Source organism: Pezoporus wallicus, unplaced genomic scaffold, assembly GCF_028554395.1.
Source record: "Pezoporus wallicus isolate ANWC-B61680 ecotype Strahan unplaced genomic scaffold, APGP_CSIRO_Pwel_v1 contig_4012, whole genome shotgun sequence".
Taxonomy (NCBI): domain Eukaryota; kingdom Metazoa; phylum Chordata; class Aves; order Psittaciformes; family Psittacidae; genus Pezoporus; species Pezoporus wallicus.
In genome coordinates this window covers 2334941-2350893 of record NW_026637828.1, presented here as the reverse complement: position 1 = coordinate 2350893, position 15953 = coordinate 2334941, and the positions used below count along the sequence as shown (strand labels likewise).

The following is a 15953-nucleotide window of genomic DNA, read 5'->3' as shown; positions in this document are numbered from 1 at the left end:
CTTCCCACCAGGAAGCCCAAGCTGCAGTTAAGTGTTACAGATTTAAGATGACACGATGATGGCCTTTTCAAAATCTTTTAATTAAATTAGGATCATAAATTCTTAGTACAAGTTGCTTTCCTCTTACTGAAAGGGAAGCGATACACCTAAATCCACCCAGCCCTCAAGAGTGATGGGAACAAGGTTGTGCCTGTGTCTGCAGCTGATGCCTCTGCAGATCTGCAGCAGCCACAGTCACACAGGCTTTCCTCCCCTTGGGACAGGCAGGATCACTCTTGCCCCACCCAGCAAGTGCAACAGACCCCGAAACCGACTGGAGGTGCCCTCAGTGCCTGTCACTTCTGTCTACAGCAGTTTGAAAAGCCCTTTTCAAACATAAAAGGAAGGAAATGTTCAGCCACAAGGATTCACCAGGTGGCCACAGAGATGCTGCGAGGGCTGGAGCAGCTTTGGAGTCAGGCTGAGAGAGCTGGGCTTATTCAGCCTGGAGAAGAGAAGGCTCCTTAAGGGGAGACCTTAGAGCAGCTCCAGTGCCTAAAGGGGCTCCAAGAAACCTGGAGAGGGGCTTTGGACAAGGGGGAATGGCTTTAACCTGACAGAGGGGAGACTGAGATGAGCTCTTAGGCAGAAGTTCTTCCCTGTGAGGGTGCTGAGGAGCTGGCACAGGGTGCCCAGAGAAGCTGTGGCTGCCCCATCCCTGGCAGTGTTCAAGGCCAGGTTGGATGGGGCTTGGAGCAACCTGGTCTAGTGAAAGGTGTCCCTGTCCGTGGCAGGGGCTTGGAATTGGATGAGCTTTAAGGTCCCTTCAACCCAAACCAGTATGGGATTCTATAAGAAGCCAGTACTGCAGTCCAGCCTCATGGCCCTCTCCAGTACCTGCCCTCTGGTGCCACACTCTGTGTCTGCCTTTCCTTGTTCTGTTGGAACGGAATCCAGCAAATGCCAGGATGTGGAAAAGCTGTAGGAATTGCCAATAATAAAGGTTTCACCCATGGCCCTACTTAACCTTAACTGATGCACAACACTGTGCCTACAGCCCCACATCATTGCATATGAACCATGGCAACAGCTCTTCGAGGTAGATGTTGTGTTTTGCATATGGAATACTGGAAAGAGGGGAAAGCTCCTCAGTAAGCTGGAGCTCCATTTCGTTACCTGAACACAGCCTGAGCTCACTGACCTCACCAAGGAGCTGCTGCTGGGACACTGAACTTGTCCCCATCTCAACTAACAAAAGATTGCTGTGAAGGAAAGAGCCTGGTTTATTTTCTGATGTCATTTTTTTGGCAGGGTTGGGAGGGAATGTGATATGAAAGAATTTTGCTTCTCTTGTATGTGCCGATGGGCAAAGTCACATTTAAAAAGCAGAGCACTGCCACAACATCCAGGCTGGTGCCAGCCTTCTCCTGTTACCATTCAGGAAGAAAGCAATCTCTACTGGATTACTGAAAGTGGTAGCCAAGTACACTGGTAGCCAGTTTTGCTTAAAATTGACAAAGAAGCCACCACAAGCTGCCTCCTAAACAGACATGAGCTGGAATCTCTTGGACTGAAGGGTGATACTGCTGAGGAACAGGGACAAAAAGGAGGCTGTGATTTCTCTGGAGGCAGGAGGAGGGAGTACTCCCTGCAACCAACTGGCTCTTCTGGCTCCTTCAGAGCCCTGGCCTCACTCCAGGTGCCCCACTGACAGGAGTTAAATACCTAACCCAGCTACTGGTGGGAGAACAGCACAGGCCATGTTTGAGAGTAGAATAATAATCCAGTGCAATGGAAAAGATTCTTAACCAGAGCAAGCCAAGGGAAACTGGAATGTCACCATCATGGGACATGACACAAGAAGCTGAAATCCTCCATCAGCATAGGGAGGGCGAGGCTGGGTTTGCTCCTGGTGCTTTGGGAGTCCATTTGAAACTTTCTAGCATCAGAATTAGTTACAGGTAAAGGATCTGACATGAGGGATACATAGATGCGCTTTTAGTTCCAGTACTCGATTTTCCAGAGCAAATGTAGTGCTCTTGCCCCTGTCAGACTCCAATGATGCTGTAATGCCAGAGCTAGAAGTTTCATTCACCTGGGAGAAACAATGAAGTCCATGGGAATACCTGGAGAACTCTGAAAGCAGAATTTCCCCATGGCCTGCATTAGTTACCTGTTCCACTCTTACAGTGTGAGATGCAAGGTGGGAGAGCAATTGCCTTGCCTCCAACCCTGAAAACACCCAAACAGCTCATATGAACACAGTGAGTTGTCTCCCATTGTTTCAGATATTTGGGTTCCTTTCTTCTCCTGCAACGCCTGGTACTTCCAAAGCAGTCATTAAAAAAGGATTAGCAGGAATGTGTCTGTTGTTCTTGGCCACACAGATTCCACCAGCCTTAAAAGCTTGGTGAGAGGGAAAGCAGCACCAAGTCTTTGCTGAGGAAGATGCCATGGGTGATGCATGGACAGCTGTGCCCGAGAAGGAATTGCACTTCAACCACCAGCCGTGCTCCCAGTTTGTGCTGCTCCCCAGCTGGGGACTGGAAGCTTCTTCAGGTTAGGCCACATGTGACACGAGCTGCTTGGTTGGGGTAGCTCCAGCCCCTGCAGGATCCAACAGTTCCTGATCCTTCTGCAGGCAGTGGATCTGTCAGAGGTAACCTCCATGGCGGGGATGAGGTCTTCACACAGCACAGCTGGATTCAAAAGCAAACATCTGTCCACATCACAAGTTCTGCCAGCTGCAGACACTGCCCAAGGGCAATGGAGCATGTGACACCTATTCCCATTTTGATGACACCTAGACAAGAACACAACTTCCCTACCCAACCTGATAACTGGATTACTGGTGCCTTTGTTGCACATCTGTTCTCTGGAATAATCAGTGGAGATAAGGGACAAAGGTGGTATTTTTGGTGTGTCAAAAATGCACAATCTTCTTCCAGCTCCTAAGTCCATCCTCACTTCTCAATACTAAGAAACATCCCTCCAGAGTCCCCAGGCCTTGGTGTGTAACCCCCCCCCCCCCCCCCCCCCCCTTGCAGAAGACAGCAACACACAGCCCTTACCCAAGTGCTGGGTATGATACAGCCCTTAACAGAGAGCATCCAGCGATCCCAAAGAGTAGAATCTCAGTAGAAAGACTTCTTGGGATTGAAGACAATCAGTTATGCCTTTCTACAACAAAGTTCTTCCCATTAAAAAAGGTGACTGGATTTAATAAATAGTCATTTCTGAAGTTACAAATAAGTTAAAAATTAACTTAGATAAGCTATTATTTGAATAAATACCTTTCAGTAAGAGCTTAAATACATACATGCCTTTTCTTAAAGTTTTCTCTTCAAGTTAACTTGTGTTTTAATAAAGCAAGGTCTATAATACTGCCATAAAATTCTGTGCCTTCAGGAAATAAAATATTGCTTTTCTTAGCCCTTGATAATGATTCACCTCCCATCCACTTTGATGAGATAGGTTGGATCTACTCATTATTGCTTATAAACCTGAGGAAAGAGGAACAGTAGTCCTTCAGAAAGATGCTGCTTGCTGGAGTCAGATTGCCTTCTCAAAACCCATTATGACTTGTGTCTCAGTGGGTTAAAAAAAATCCAGCCTATTTCCTAGTAGCATCCTGTCAAATCAGAAGAGGTTTTAGGTTTGACCCTGGAACTGATTTTTGAAGAATCCTCTCTGTATAAAGGAATTTCCAGTTTAAGTCCTTGCACTTGAAGTGCCCATTTCACACTCTGATGTGTAACTGCCACCCTGGGCACCCAGGAAACTAGATTTGTTTTGCTACATGAATAGTCCTACAGAGCAAACAGATAAGGCAACATCAGTCTCCTCTACATAGGAAAAGGACTGACTGGAAAGAGCCCTTTCAAAGTGGAATAACACAGATTCATGCAAACTGACATTCATCCAAAACCCATTTGTGAAAAAGACTACTGAGAAGTAGACATCTGATATAAAGATTTCTAAGTCTGCCATATGAATAATGTTCGATGCTCACAGCAGCTCCCAGAAGCCTCTCTGTGTCCAAATGGCTGCTCCCTGTGGTCAGGCAAACAACTGCCTCCATGCTCAGCCGCTGGAGGCTCTTTGGTTTGGTGCACAGAGCAGCTCTAGGGGGCCAGGAGGCCCTGGGTGACTCTTCCTTACTGCTGCAGCCTCAGCCCTGCTATCTAGAAAGATGGGAGCTGCTCTGGGACTGGCTGGACAACGTGGTGGCTCCACTCAGCTGGGAAAAACCACTGTTACAAGATTCCAGACTCGACATGGATCCCCTGGGATGGAACAATACAGATTTGTTAGTAAGGCAGCTATTAATGAAGAACTCTACACATCTGACAGATCAACTTGCACTCTGTAACACGCAAAAGTATTTTACATTTTGTCCCATTGTTTTCAACTAAGAATCTCCATGTCATAACGACAAATTAATTTGCCAGAGACATCCATTTTCCATGTTACACATACTACACCTCATCTCTGGCAATTATTCTGGGAGCAGGATGCAGCTGGAGCTGCTGTGGAGCTGCATTCACTGCCCCTGCACAGAAAGGAATGCTCAGGAGCACTCCAAATGCTCAGTGATGCAGCTGTCACTGCTAACCAAGGAACTCCAGCCTGCTAAACATGACTCAACTTCAGCATGTCCAGCCATGGGCTTCAGCTCTTTCTGGCCAAGCAGACAGGGCTCACTGTAGCTGTGACTGCCTACTCTTCCCATCATACTTTATGCAGGTCAAGTGACAAGTAACAGGTTTGAATGACTGGAGTAAGGAGTTTGCTGCTGCTGCTCCAACTACACAGGATCTAGCCAGGTCACATTCTCAAGACCACCACCTGCAAATCTGTTCTACTTCCTCCATCTCCTAGCAAAAGGCCAAGTACTTAACAAAGAATTTAAGTTACTGGGTGACTGGAGAAGTACTTTTAGCATTAGAAGAAGCCAGGCAAATCCTGCCTGTGTTGTTGCATTCACCTATTCACCACTGAGCTTTCTCAAGTGCCAAATGAACTATGTGTGAAATAATCCAGCTGGTATTTGATAAGTTACCCCAAAAGTAACTCTTCATAATTGTCCTAAGATAAAGACTCCTCAGTCTAAACTCTCCCCCCTTCTTCAGGTAGCTGTCAGCAAGAACTGAAGCACAGATTCTACTGCAAACATACAGCCAAGAGGTCTCTTATTACCTACAGCACTAAAGGAGATTCTTTGTGCAAAATGCCATTAAGTTTGTTCCCATCTAACTTATCATCAGTGAAACCTATGATCTCCACAGGGCGTGTATATCAATGTTTAACTCACACTCAGTTCTCTGGCTTCTCTATTGCACGTCACACAGTAGGACCCCCCGAGTACATCTCCTACCTGAAGTCCTTGGATGCAAGCACCTCGTAGTAGTATATAAGCTTGCACTTGTGACTGGAAACTTGCAGAGAGGCAAGAACATCATCCACCCGAGGGAGGGTGGTGGCAGCACAGGGGGGAGGGCCATGCATCTTCCACTGGAGAATATAAAAGCCAGGCCAGCGAGTGACATGAGATCCCTGGGAGAGAAAAAGTGCCATCAAGTGACTATCATGTGCCTTAAGAAATGGCTGAATTTAGCAAAATCAAAAGCAACTAGTGGAGCTGCCTACTTTGGGGAGCACACATCATGGCACACCTCTAAGGCTAGTGACAAAAGGTTATTTTCAATTAGTTTATCCAGGATTATGGAGTCTCTTTTCAATTGCTCACTCTAAATTAGAACTGCAATAGCAGCCACTTTCACAGGGAATACAGGGAACAATGACCACAACTGTTTCTAAGCACGACATGATTTGCCTTGCCATCAATTCCTTCCCCTTGCCACCATGGCACCTTAGATCCATGCCAGGACACAAAGACATCTGACCTGGATGCTTTCTCCTTCCCGGCAAACCAGTGGAGATTCCATATGGCTGTAATCCACCCCAAGGACCCACGTCTTGTCAATCAGCTGCATATTGTCCCCAGCAGCAGAGGTACTTGGTAACGTGGCTTCTTTGTGACTTGTTTCAGGAGCTCGTTTGGAGTGGAAGAGGCTGAACACCACATCTCCCTTCAGGATGTCAAAATCCCATGTGATGACAGATTCCCCTTCCAGAATCTCCACAACTATCTAAGAAGGGAACAAAACAAGCCCATTGTAGAAAGTCAGATTCTAAGGGGACAGCCACTCTGCAAAGATGTTTTTCTCCACCATCCTTCAGTTATGCCATTGGTCTGGATTCCTAAGGAGGATACAAACCCATTCCCATCACCAGACTTCTGCCACAGTACATCTACTCAGGTGTTTTCACCCCATCCCTCCTCTGTATCAAAGTTTCTTGTAAATAATTTACTAGCTCTGGAAAACCTCAGCAGAACTGCAGCAAAGCATTCCAGATAGCAAAGAGCACTCCAAAAGGCACTGCTGCTTTTTAAGGAATCAAGCAGGCCAAGTCAGTTACTCACTATCAGTGAAGCTGGTGGACTGCTTTGACACTCAAGTGCTGCTCTTTCGGACATTGTTTTCTCATGATGCCCATCAGGACATTCCCAGTACTTACCTTCTTAAATCACCACTACTGCTGTCCCAGCTACACCACTGGGAATAGAAGCTGTACTATCAAGAAGGCAAACTGAGTGAGCTTTATTTCCCCAGAGGAGGAGGAGGAGACTGTATCCTACAGAAGATGAAGCCACAGTAGAAGTAAAAGACACTGTTCCTCAAATTGCTGTTCTTCACTTCCACACTCCTGGCTGTTAGCTGGCATTAGCCTTTCCAGGAAAGGCATACTGCTGAACCATCTTTGGGAGCACTTAATTGCTCTAGTCGGCCTTTAACAGAAGCAGCAAGCCTGCAACATATTCCCCCCGCAGCCTTGTGAAGTTCTGGTTTGTACCTCATGTGGAGCTCCTTTGAGGACGCTTGCAGAGTGATAGATAGTTTCTGTCCATAACCGGATGTGATCCGAGTTCTCTGACTCATCTTCTGTTTGATAAAGTGACTTGGGAACAAGGCCACCTTCTGGGACAGTACACTGGAAAAGTCAGACAAATATGAGGGTTTAAACTAATCTAATGGCAAAGTATCAAGTCATCTGTACCACAAACCCTCACTGCCTGTCAGACAGAGGCTGACACCATCAACTGGTATAAGATTCCACAGTGAAACTAATTACATGAACTGTAATAGTTTATCTAAGCTCCATGTAGACCTAACCTCAAATCCCCTTTCTCCAAGGCAACATCACCACTTCAGGGTGAAGTCTGTGCACAAGTTAACTTCACTGTGCTCAGAGCAGAAGTACCCCCACCACAACAGAGGTTTAGCTGTCTTTCAGAAAGAAGTGGAAGAAGGCCAGGGCATTAAGGAGGAGGGAATGGAGGATGCTTGCAGGTTCCACCTGCACAATAGGAAGGAAAACTCACCATACAGTCTCCTCCCAGGAAGTCTGGGATCACATCTTTGTCCACATAATCGACCAGCCCTCCTGGACCCTGATAGTTATTCCCACTATAAATGAGGAACTTCTGTCTTGTGTTCTCATTGATAAAGGGACTAACCTGAAATAGAAAGTGGATAGAAGACATGTCACTGAGTGAAGTTAGAGACAATGTTTATACCATCTTACATGGATGCTTCAGGCTCTAGACTGGAAGGCCTCTGCAGCAGGAATACAGACCAGCAGACCAATTGCCCAGAGAAAGGGTAACAAATGGCAAGGGTACAGTATCATCTCACAACGGGTTTTACCTCACATAAAATAAGCTTGCAGTCACCACATCACATCTAAACCTCACAAGAAATTTAACCACCATGTTTTCACATTGCCAGAACAGCCATCAGGCACCAGGCAGAACCACATTTTTTCTTACTCTTCAATGTCCTCCAGCATGAGATTAAAAACAAACCCCATTTGTCTTCTCCCATCAGTATAAAACCTCACCAACTTTGGGTTACCGTGGGCATGCATGAAGAGTTGAAGTTTATCTCTGACATCCTGTCCTGCCCTGGTGGACAACAGCCACTGCAACCAAATGAGCTACAGGCATGTTATGGCTTGCTCTGTAGTGATGCTGTGGCCTCTTCAGGAGTTAAGCCACAAGTTCCTTGGAAGCTTTTCCTTCCCTAACCTTTCAAACAAGCAGAACTCACACTGACTGGATGATTTAGCTATTTGTACATGCACAAGATTCTGCAGTCCAGATTTCACCCACCAAAGTCCAGAGCACAGGAAAAACCCTGGGTGCTCGCACTATCAACAGTCTCCCCAGAGTCTCAGGGTAGTTGTCCTCCACAACCTCAATTATCCGAAGCAGGGCCTTAACTCCAGGCCGCCAGAGATGCCGCATATTCAATCCTTCCAAGTCCACCAGACATGTCCAGGATCTAAAAGAACACATGGAAAGAGACCTGTCAGAACTTCACTGCACAGTGGCTACTCAGCTGATGAGCCACAGACTATTTCAGGAACACTGCAGCCTGTACAGGATCTAGCGAATCCACCAAGGGAGAGCAGCATTGCAATGAAAAGCAGATCTCCACTCACAGGCAGAGACAGCCTGAATCTGGCTGAGCTTTCAGGTAAAACAGACACCCAAGCCCAAAGGCAAGAACATATGGTGTCAGTGTGGAAGAGGATGAAGGCATCCAGGCCTATTCCTAAAAATAATTCAAAAAGTATATTTTAAATGAAGCTGGAAACTGGCAGTTTCCTGTATAAAAAAGAATTTGAAGGGTCTGGACTAAAATCACCAATATTAGATTAAATTAATCTGAAATGGGACATAAAAAGACATAAGGAAGGATCCATACTTACTTTCATATGAAGATGTAGAATTTATCAGCATTTAAGTCCACTATATACAGCACCCAAAGCCCAGGAACAGCCCAGAACATGGACCCACTGCCATCTATCTGCAGCTTAATCCTAGGACATCATCTAAAACCTTCACACAGAAAGGTTTTTCTCAACATGTCAGTTCAAACTCTGTAAGGATACAAGAAAATTAACTGTACTAACGTGATGGGGCGGCCAAAGATGTTGGTGTTTTCCTCACACCTCTTTTGTCCTTCCTCATTAATTGACAGAACCTGAAATGAAAGCCAGTACAGAGTGGGGTTAGCCTCAGTATGAGAAACCAGGACAGGCAGCAGATCTTATTTCAAAAACCAGAACCTAGAAGCACACCACCTTGAGAACTTGCAGTGTACAAAACAGAATGAAAGTTTACATTAAAAAAGGCTTCTGTACTGAAAAGTTGAGCTGATCATACAAGGTACAGATACTGAAAATCTAAGATGAAGTAGAACAATCTCAAGTTCAAATGTTACAGCTGAGCTACATGAGAGGGCCATGGAAAGCTTACGGTGAACTGCAGGTTATTGGAAAGCCTCTTTCTGGCCAATCTGTACCATTACAAAAGCTTCACTTCTGTCTCTGCAGGAAAACGGAGCAGCTGTGCCATGTCACGTCACTAAGCCAACCTTGAGTTGCCAGCCACACAACACAGGAACAGTGTCAGGCAGGTAGATTGCTGCCGCTCCATAACATTCTAAACACCCCAAGGGAGATGGGAGTACTTTGGGTGAGAAAGGAAAATACAACTCACATGTCGCAACAATGATTCCTCTCCCAAAGCTTTCACCAAACCTTTTGTGTCCATCTGGCCAAGACGAAGGATGTAGAGTGGTCGTCCATCTTAACAAAACAAAAAAAAACAAAAAAACCCCCAACAAAATAACCAAAGAAGAGGATTAGAGAGGGCCACATGAAATCATGGAATGGTTTGCGCTGGAAGGGACCTTAAAGCTCACCCAGTTCCACCCCCCTGCTGTGGGAAGGGACACCTTCCACTAGAGCAGGCTGCTCCAAGCCCCATCCAACCTGGCCTTGAACACTGCCAGGGATGGGGCAGCCACAGCTTCTCTGGGCACCCTGTGCCAGTGCCTCAGCACCCTCGCAGGGAAGAACTTCCTCCTTATACCTAACCTGAACATCCCTGTTTCAGTTTAAACCCCTTGTCCTATTGCTACAATCCCCGATTAAGAGTCCCTCTCCAGCATTCCTATAGGCCCCCTTCAGATACTGGAAGGCTGCTTTGAGGTCTCCACGCAGCCTTCTCTTCTCCAGGCTGAACAGCCCCAACTTTCTCAGGCTATCTTCATACGGGAGGTGCTCCAGTCCCCTGATCATCCTTGTGACCTCCTCTGGACTTGGTTCAACAGCTCCGTGCCCTTCTTATGTTGAAGACACAAGAACTGCACACAGTGCTGCAAGTAGGGCCTCACAAGAGCAGAGTAGAGGGGCAAGATAACCTCCATTGACCTGCTGGTCACACTCTTTCTGATATATGAAATATTTTAAAAGGATAAAAATCACATCCAAAGGCAGCCTTATCAAATTGATGCTGCTTTGGACTCACTCTAGTCTGCCTCATCTGTGTAGAGAAAATAAAGTTACATCAAAACAAAGTGGCTATTTACATGTGAGTGGCTTTGTTAGTGTTTAAATTGCCGATACTCACAAGGTCCTATAATCAACCCATGCTCTAACACAAGGGGCAGCTTCTCACCTTTGTCTTGGTAATGCCACCCTCCAGTGTAGTATTCATCTAGGAGGGCTGGAGGCCTCCAGGACTGGAGGATGTAATCCACCTGGTACTGCTTGCGCCAAGACAGCGACTGGCAGAGCATTTCTCGAGCCTTGTCGATGTTGAAGTCCCGTGCCCGCAGGAACCGAAGGATATGTTCATCTTTAGGGATCTGAGAGAAGAGAAAGTCTAAGATCAAGACTGCTACATTACCTGTACCACTATTCCGTAAAGCCCACAGAGAAGCATGTACCATTTTTTAGCCTCTTAAAATGAAGATAAATAAACTTACATGCCTTCTGCCTCCCTCCTCACCTAATCCAGCTGAATGCAGCAGATGGTGCTAGGAGCACAAAGAAGGGACTGATTCACAGCCTGTGAGAGAAGCCTTTCACTGGTCCCAAAGCCCCAGCAAACTGAGCTTGCTGAAGTTTCCCTCAGGTAGCTATCCCAAAAGGACAAACAAAATACTGTATGAAAGCAAGAGCTGCAAGCTGACTGCCCATAGGGGAAAATCAAAGGATGGAAAGCATCCATAGGTAACTTGTTACCTGAGCTTAAGCACTGTTTGGAGGGAGATCATGACACCATAGTCTTTGAGTGATTACCCCCTACACCAATTCCAGCTCTCATGCAGATCTCCCTTCTGCTTTGCTGCTGACAATCCCTCCTTGGTGTTGTCTCAACAGGAAAGCATTAGAGTTCTTCCACAAGCTTCCCTGCCCCATCACATCATGCTAACTCCTGCCAAAACATACATATTGACCAGAACTACAAGAAGTAGTTATTGTAGTCTGGTCAAATCTCTATCACTCATCCCAACACCTTCTATCAGTAATCCTAGCAGCACAAAAGCTTTCCCAAATCAGGTCTGTAGAATGGTTTATTCCAACCTTCTTCTCAATCTCACATGTTCCCTCTTAGCTGAAAATAAAAATCAAAGATTTGCATACTAAGCATCAGGAGCTAACCATATACCTGACAGATTCCACAGCAGGGCCGAATTTGTCTAAAAGCCTGTCAAGCTGCAAACCCAGATGGATTCTAGCTGCATATACTGCTCTGCTTTTTTCTCCTCACCCCAACTCCCTCAGAAGTGTTTGGCCTCATCTGCTACATCAAGCTTCCATTAAAAATTCAAGTTCTGGCAAGCAGGGATAGCCTCCTCTGGAGTGTCTGCACTGACTGAGCATGACCTAAGCAATCTGAGCCCTGCTGTAGGACAAATAAAAGCTCATGTTTGGGAGTCAAAGCTCTTTTGTTTGTTCATTGACATGCTCACAACTATAGAAAGCAGGGGAGAAAGCAGAGCCATCACCTGTGTCAGGCTGGGAGCAACCCCAGTATCACCACCTGGTATGAAACTGCAAGAGATATTAGGAATTGATTCCACCTAAAGAAAGGGGTAGGGTTCAGGCAGCCTAAAGCAAAGCCTAGAAGCACGTGAAGAGATAGGACATTAACAATGCTCAGCATACTCTAATGCTGCAAACACTGCATTTATCTCTCATGGAAAGAAGAGGGCAGCCATCCCAAATAAGATCCCTAAGGTATTTGTAAGAACACCACCAAACTTTTCTGCAGCAGAGCAAGGGTAAAAGCAGCAGAACTCTCATCAGCTGATTTATGTTTCTGCTGCTCAGAGGAAGCTGTTACTCCCCAGACAACAGACAAACCCCACAAACATCTACAACAGACCCTAGATCTCCTGTAAGGCCCAGGAGATGGAATGGCTCTTAGGTTTTTGTATGTTTCAAGCCTATATAGCCCATAGCCTCAGATAAGAGGCAAATTTAACACTTTTGTTTAGACCAAAGGCAGGGACCTCCTGGGACTTACTCCATAGTGTAGTCTCTTATCTTTATTCAAACAAAGCAGTAACTCCCATATGAGGTTTTAATCTCAGCCTCCTTTTCTCTTTACCAGTGAAACTACATGTACTCCTTTGCATAGTGCAAAGACGTTGATTAATAGCTGTAAGTATCTGCAATTTTAACACCATTCGATGATTGTTTCTTCAGCTACTCAGATTTTTAAAGCAATGATAAATCTGGTCCTAAAGGATATCTTCTTTGGAGGGAACAGGGACTGGATACTGAAATAGGATAAAGAGAAAAAAAAAAAAAGAATAAAAAGGAACATCGCCACCTTCTCTATGAGGGTGCTGAGGCACTGGCACAGGGTGCCCAGAGAAGCTGTGTGTGCCCCATCCCTGGCAGTGTTCAAGGCCAGGTTGGATGACGCTTGGAGCAACCTGGTCTAGTGGAAGGTCTCCCTGCCCATGGGAGGGGGTTGGAACTGGATGAGCTTTAAGGTCCCTTCCAACCCAAACCAGTCTGGGATTCTATGATTTTCCAAGAAACAGAAGATCTACAAATATTTTTTGATAGAGGAATAAGGACAGCGTTGCTTCAAATTAAGAGAGCAGATTCTCACAGCAAGGTAACAGCCTCTCCAGAGAAAACTCAGCTCATGTAGGGCAAGTTCCCAATTCTCTATTACACTGACAAGCAATCAAAATCTAACTCCTTACCCCTACATGCAAAAACACACCCAACCATTTAAATTGTGTTTCTTCCACCTGAAAGCAGGATCCTTGGAGATCCCATACATGGATAAAGTCTCACTGTCTTACTCTCATCTAGGGCTCATTTTTAGCTGGTTAGCCAATAGTTGAGACATCTCCTACCACATAGAAATCCACTGGACAGGTTACTATCAACTTGAAAAGCCTTGTACCCCGTATTTCATAACATAATAATGCCTGGGCATTTATCCTTACCCTTTGCTTTATGTCTGCTTGTTGTCAAACCCCTTTTATTTGACAGGAGGTTGATCATGGGAGACAGATCACAACCAATACTTAGTAGAGCTCATTTCGTCAGTGAAGCTGTTATTAGCAGTGCACACACAGTTACCTGGTTAGTTGGGAGGCCAGCCCTAGATGTTTACTCAGAGGCAGAGAATCATATTGACATGATAGGAGCTTGCAGGTAGACGTTCAGACAGCCCTTCAGTCCTTTTTTCTGTTGAGGGTGTATATATTCCTGTAGGCTCTACCTGCATCTAGCAGCCAGCATAATTTTGGACACGGTCTCAGTTATATAACCTGTTGTTGATGCTACTCTAGACCAGTGGCCTTGGACAGATTTGGCAGATGCTTGGTGTTCTCAATTTATCAGCTCACAGATTCAACAGTGTTGGTATTCTCTGGAGCCTGTCAGCTGCTGGGAGACTTTCACACATTACCTCAACCTCTGCTGTTACCGTTACCTCCGCTGTTCTCTTCAGCCTGTGGTTTTCTGGTAACTGTTTCTCCATCCACATTCACAGGTACCAACACCCCCCCCCCCCCCACAGAAGGGGACTTCAAGTTCAGTAACAAAACTATAGCACTAAATCTGTTACACTTTATTTCTACATAGACAATTAGTTTTCCCAAGAAGAAACAAGGGGTTTAGAAATCATGTTTAAGCTCTTACACCTCCCCTTATACTCAGATGAGACATGCCCTCTTCTCAGCTCTCAAAGGCACAGCAAGGCACATAGAAAGCACAGTAGCCTCTTTTGAAAAGGCCAATTCAAAGAAAAAGACAAATCCAAAGCCTGTGACTGCAGAATACTTCCTAACTCATTCTGTATGGCTGACAGAACAGTTACCTTCTAAGGCAGGAAGCTATTACTATTGAAACCTTATCTAGCTGTACTCTGTTTTCAAGGAGAGTCACTTGCTCCAACAATATTTCTCCTGGTTTCCTCTCTTTGTAAGCAACATTCCACTATTTATCTATTCAGCTCACCCACTTACTGTCTTTTGGTATCCTTGGTCTTTCCATCCCACTCAATCTCTCTCCATTAGGAAACCTCAAGTTAGATCACCTTTGAGGCATTCAAACTGCTCTAGATTTTTTCTTTTCTCAACCACATACCAGTTACCTCTTGGTCTGATCTAGACACTCCAACCAGGAGGAGCCCAAGCAGCTGCTGAAGCAGAGCTGTATTTCAGCAGAGTAGGGATACATCTAGCGCACAGTACCTCTGCTGCTTTTTAGGGAAATGTGTTTCTACGTCTACTAGCTGGCCAACTCCAGCTGCACTTGCCCACATCTAGTGTCCTCAGCTCCTCTGTTTTAGAGGCTTTACACAACATACAAGGTGAGACCGTCTACTTCCCACACACTCAAACAGTCCTGGGCAAACAGTCTGGGCAGTCAAGCCCCAGCCAATGCCTACTCTAAACCCACAGCAAAACCTCTGGGCTTGGGGACCTTCCCACACAGAGCACTGAACCAAGAAAACACAGGTCTGATACCACCAGATCCCACCGCAAGGTCACACAGGCTTTTTGCTACTGGCCTTTCACCCAACCTTGCCAACACAGGCAAGTCTCAGCACACAAATTGTCCATGGACCTGAGTTTTATTGGAGGGTTGAAGGCACATGAGGTACAAGAACCTTGTGTTGAGGCTTGCACAGCGTGCTCCCGGCCTCATCTACCCACCTTGCCTTTGTGCGTCTCTTGCAGCCACTGGCGCAGGCGGATCAAGCAGCTCTCCTGCATTGGGGTCAGCTGGCCCAGATAGCGCTCGATGTAATCAGCATCCAGCTTGTCACCTGGAGGGAGTAAAAGAGAACAGTTCAGAGGAGACCTGGCATAGCCAGAAAGGAGATTTCTACACAGCAGGTTACTTAGGATTTACACTGGAAGAGCTCAGAAGCCCTCATTTTTGATGCCTAAGGAAGTGAGGGATATTCTCACGGCGATTAAGGCATGACAACACAGGCAACATTTAAGAATCACTCCTCCTGTCTTCTGGAATGCTAATATTTCATTCAACCCTGGAATGCTTCAGCAGGAACTTCAGAAATATGAGCTCTAGCACCCATCTCCAACACCTGGACATTTAAATCCCCCAGTTCCCTACAGATCCCATGCAAAATTCCCATGACAAGAAGCTAAAAACCAGCTGGCTGAAAATTGGCACCAGAAAGGGAGAACAACACTACCATAACAGTACCATTTCTGACAGCAAGGGAGACTTTAAGGCATGAAGAGAAGCCCTGTGCAGACCAGCAGTTCAAGTTCCCTCTAGATCAGAGACAAAGGACAAGGGGTGCGAGACTGCCAGCATTCAGAGACAGAAGTAGATGTGTCATCCGAAGCTTGGATGTGCAGATGCCAGCAAGGAGAAAGTGGTACCCAAAGGGAAGCAAAGCACAGGCCAATAGCTGTGCTGGAGGTACAAAGGCACATGAGAAGGAGGGCTGGGAGATCCACCTCTGAGCTAGCTCTTCATCAAGCACGAAATACTTTCAGCAAGTACCCTTAATGACAGAATAAGGCCTGGACACCCACAGGATG

At 45.9% G+C, this 15953-nt stretch overlaps 1 protein-coding gene across 2 annotated transcripts in view; it reads right to left on the bottom strand.

Annotated features, from left to right (window-relative positions):
- Window positions 1–3184: 3184 nt before the first annotated feature.
- Window positions 3185–15953, bottom strand: part of SEC14L5 (SEC14 like lipid binding 5) — a 39862-nt gene continuing 27093 nt past the window's right edge. For both annotated transcript variants that reach the window (XM_057407992.1, XM_057407993.1), the window contains 10 exons: window positions 15093–15205; window positions 10574–10763; window positions 9611–9699; window positions 9022–9092; window positions 8216–8387; window positions 7427–7561; window positions 6898–7035; window positions 5886–6131; window positions 5357–5535; window positions 3185–4265 (listed from right to left, as the gene is read on the bottom strand). In XM_057407992.1, coding sequence (XP_057263975.1) covers window positions 4160–4265; window positions 5357–5535; window positions 5886–6131; window positions 6898–7035; window positions 7427–7561; window positions 8216–8387; window positions 9022–9092; window positions 9611–9699; window positions 10574–10763; window positions 15093–15205 — 1439 coding nt within the window. In that variant the 3' untranslated portion in view covers window positions 3185–4159. The remainder of the gene's footprint in view (window positions 4266–5356; window positions 5536–5885; window positions 6132–6897; window positions 7036–7426; window positions 7562–8215; window positions 8388–9021; window positions 9093–9610; window positions 9700–10573; window positions 10764–15092; window positions 15206–15953) is intronic.